Raw genomic sequence first — 3371 nt, forward strand, 5'->3', positions numbered from 1 at the left:
CATTACTTTTTAATTTACAAGAGAATATCTGAGTTTCTTTTTCAAATAAGTAACGCAAGTTATTATGATTTATTGATTGACAGCTCTCCTGTCCCCATGTTGAGAGAAATCAGAAGATGTTAGTGTAGTTCCAAAATAAATATGAATATGCATTAATTCATCTCACTCACACAAAAGAAACCCAGATTCAGTATTCCTCAAAATGAGTAAAAATAATGCAACTCAGAATATGACGCAAACCTGCAATAATTAAATGTTAAAAAACACAAATATCCTAATCAATTACAATATTGCGTATATACTTCCTAAAAAAGTAACTAATTGCGTTACTTAGTTACTGTTTATGAAAAGTAATGTGTTATTATTACTCATCTGGCCTGGGCGTGCATGTTTTTTTTTTATATATAAAAAGGCTCTATTTCTGGCAAGTATAAAAGCCCTTTCATTCCCTCAGGCTGAAGGAAATGTAAATTCACATCTGTACAGTCGAGGACGCAGCTCAAATAAACCTTTCAGCTGCCATTCTGGATTGCATGAAGAATAGGATGCTCATTTTTGCTTATTGGTATGGATGAATTGGATCACTGAAGGTCAGCAGCAAAGACATTGGTTAATAAAATGGGATTAAATACATAAATGATATGTATATGTTTAATTATTGCAGGTTTGCATCATATTCTGAGTTAGCATTTTACTGTTTTTATTCATTTTGGGGAATAGTGAGTCTGTTTTTGTGCAAGTGAGATGAATAAATGCATGTTCACATTTAGTCTAGATCTACAGTAAGATCATGTTCACACACAACACCTCTGCACTCACTCCTGATTTCTCTCAACATGAGGACAGGAGAGCTGTCAGTCAGTACATGAGAAACAAAGTAACTGGCGCTACTTATTTGAAAAAGTAACTCAGATATTTTCTTGTAAATTAAAAAGTAATGAGTTACTTTACTAGTTACTTGAAAAAAGTAATCTGATTATGTAACTCACATTACTTGTAATGCATTCGTTTTTCATGACTATTTCTATGAAAAAGGCACCTATGCATGTAAAATGAGTAACTTTTCTGCACTGTTTTAAAAGCTGCAGATATACTCTGTTGAGTCCAATATACAGCCTCATCCTTCAACAACAATCTCTTTGCAAAGCTGTATTGTGATAGATGCATAAAACATTTTGCACTCAGATTGTTCAGATCAGACTGAATTTACTGCTTTAAACAAAATTAGATACATTTCAGCAAATTTTCAAGGACAAAAAAGGTTAATTGTCAGTACCATAGCGATATATGAAGCACAGCTCACAAAGAATCACTTTCAAAACAAGCAGCTTTTTTCAGCTTTCAACTTGAATGTGTGCAAGTCTTCCTCGCGTGAAGCTTCCATATGTGTGGATCCCTATTAAAATGACTGGATTTCACACTTGAACTTTCGCAGAGCAGTGGTTATGTGACGCATCTTAAAACTGTGATTGTTCAGATGGATCTGCAGAGCAGTAGGTGCTACACACAGACAAAAACAGCAGAAGAGTTTACAGATTTTACTACATGTTACTCTTATTAGTTTTCTGTACACTCTCAGACAAAAAGGTACAAAAGCTGTCACTGGTGCACAGGGTTGGGGAGTAACGGAATACATGTAACTTGGTTATGCATTTAAATTACAAAATACATTATACAATATACAGTTACATTTTAGATGGGTGGTAATCAAATTATAGTTACATCCGAAAAGTATTTTAGATTATCAAAGTCATTACTTTGAATTTTAATGTCATTTATTTCATTTAAACATTAATGTAAACTGTAACAGGCAATTAATGTAAACAGTAATTGGTGAATCTCCGACTCTGACACTCTGCAAAAGTATCCTAAGCTACAGTTCTGCCCATAAGTTTCATTGCAGAATATGCAACATTTTAATAATTTTAAAATAAAAGGGATCTTAAAAATTTCATTTTTTTTTATTTAGTACTGTCCTGATTAAGCTATTTCACATAACAGATGTTTACATACACTCCGCAAGACAAAATAACTTAATTTATAAAAATTGCCCCATTCAAAAATGTAACCGTCTGTGACGGAATGATCCATGACTGTTTTTATGTTTTGTGATAGTTGTTCATGAGTCTCTTGTTTGTCCTGAACAGTTCAACTGTCCATTTTTCTTCAGAAAAATCCTCCAGCTCCTGCACATTCTTTGATTTTCTGAGTATTGATCGTAACCTCTAAGAGCTTTGTGTGTGTGTCATGAAGGAAGATGATGGACTCGGGTCAGCTGGATTTCTATCAGCACAGCACTCTCTGCACAAACACCTGCCGTAGCACCAAATTCGACCTGCTGATCAACAACACGCGCTTCCCACCGGACGGCAGTGGACTCAGCACACCCACCACAGCTCAGGGTCAGAACACACACACACACACACACACATACACACACACACACACACACACACACACACAGACAGACAGACAGACATGCACACAGACACACACAGACACACTGCGCTCGCGGAAAGCTTTCTTTTCAGAGAGCGACTCCGCCCCTCGCGCCCTCCCGCTTTCTTCATCCCAGGAGCCTGTGAGGAAAAGGCAGCGGGGCAGAGGAACTCGGCGCTCTGTGACGAGTGAGCCCACGCCGGCTGGGCCCCCGCGTGCCTCACTCTCTCCACTTAGAGAGGCTTCACCTGTCCACTTCTCCCTTCCGGACCAGCGTCCCTCTGCGGCTGCGAGCGATCTGGTTTCGTTTGGAGGGAGTGAGTGTGACGCCATGGATAACAGCATGTTGTTGGCGGCTTCAGATGCGGAGGAGCTGTCGGCTCGTCTGTCGATCCCGCCCCCTGCCATCTGCACAGCCCAGAGCAGCCAGCACAGGCATGGACGCCGAACTATTCCGTGTCCTGTCTAAAGCTGTGGAGGAGCTGGGTTTGGAGTGGTCTCGGTCTTCCAGGCCAAGCTCCTCCGTTGCATGGATGAGTCCGGCCCAGAACCTGCAGCTTTTAAGGAGCTGCGCAGTGCTCTTCCACTCATTACGAGCGTCAGGTCCCCATTGGGCGGCCCACCTCTCAAACCAATCCAACCCCTTGCCATGTGGGCCGAGGCCTGGCAGGCCATCCCTGGAGTGTTAGACTGAGATATGGGGATAATAAAACGAGGTTATACACTCCCAATTCGCTCGAAGAGCCCCACGATTCAGCAGCGTGGTCTCCACCTCGGTTCGGAGCGAGAATGCACATGTCCTACGTGCCGAGGTGATGAATTTGCTGGCAAAAGGGCCCGTAGAAACGGTTCGCCAGCCTAGAGCGAGTCGGGCTTCTACAGCCGTTACTTCCTCGTCCCCAAGAAGGATGGCGGCCTAAGGCCCATCCTCG

The 3371-nt window shown here is 41.6% G+C and overlaps 1 protein-coding gene across 1 annotated transcript in view; it reads left to right on the forward strand.

Moving 5' to 3' along the window:
• The window catches only part of gmeb1 (glucocorticoid modulatory element binding protein 1), a 16579-nt gene that overhangs the window by 4218 nt on the left and 8990 nt on the right, over positions 1-3371 (forward strand). Inside the window, exon 6 of the mRNA XM_016544362.1 lies at positions 2254-2402. Within this exon, the coding sequence (XP_016399848.1) occupies positions 2254-2402 (149 nt within the window). The remainder of the gene's footprint in view (positions 1-2253; positions 2403-3371) is intronic.

Source organism: Sinocyclocheilus rhinocerous, unplaced genomic scaffold (genome assembly GCF_001515625.1).
Source record: "Sinocyclocheilus rhinocerous isolate Xijiao unplaced genomic scaffold, SAMN03320098_v1.1 scaffold1300, whole genome shotgun sequence".
Lineage (NCBI taxonomy): Eukaryota > Metazoa > Chordata > Actinopteri > Cypriniformes > Cyprinidae > Sinocyclocheilus > Sinocyclocheilus rhinocerous.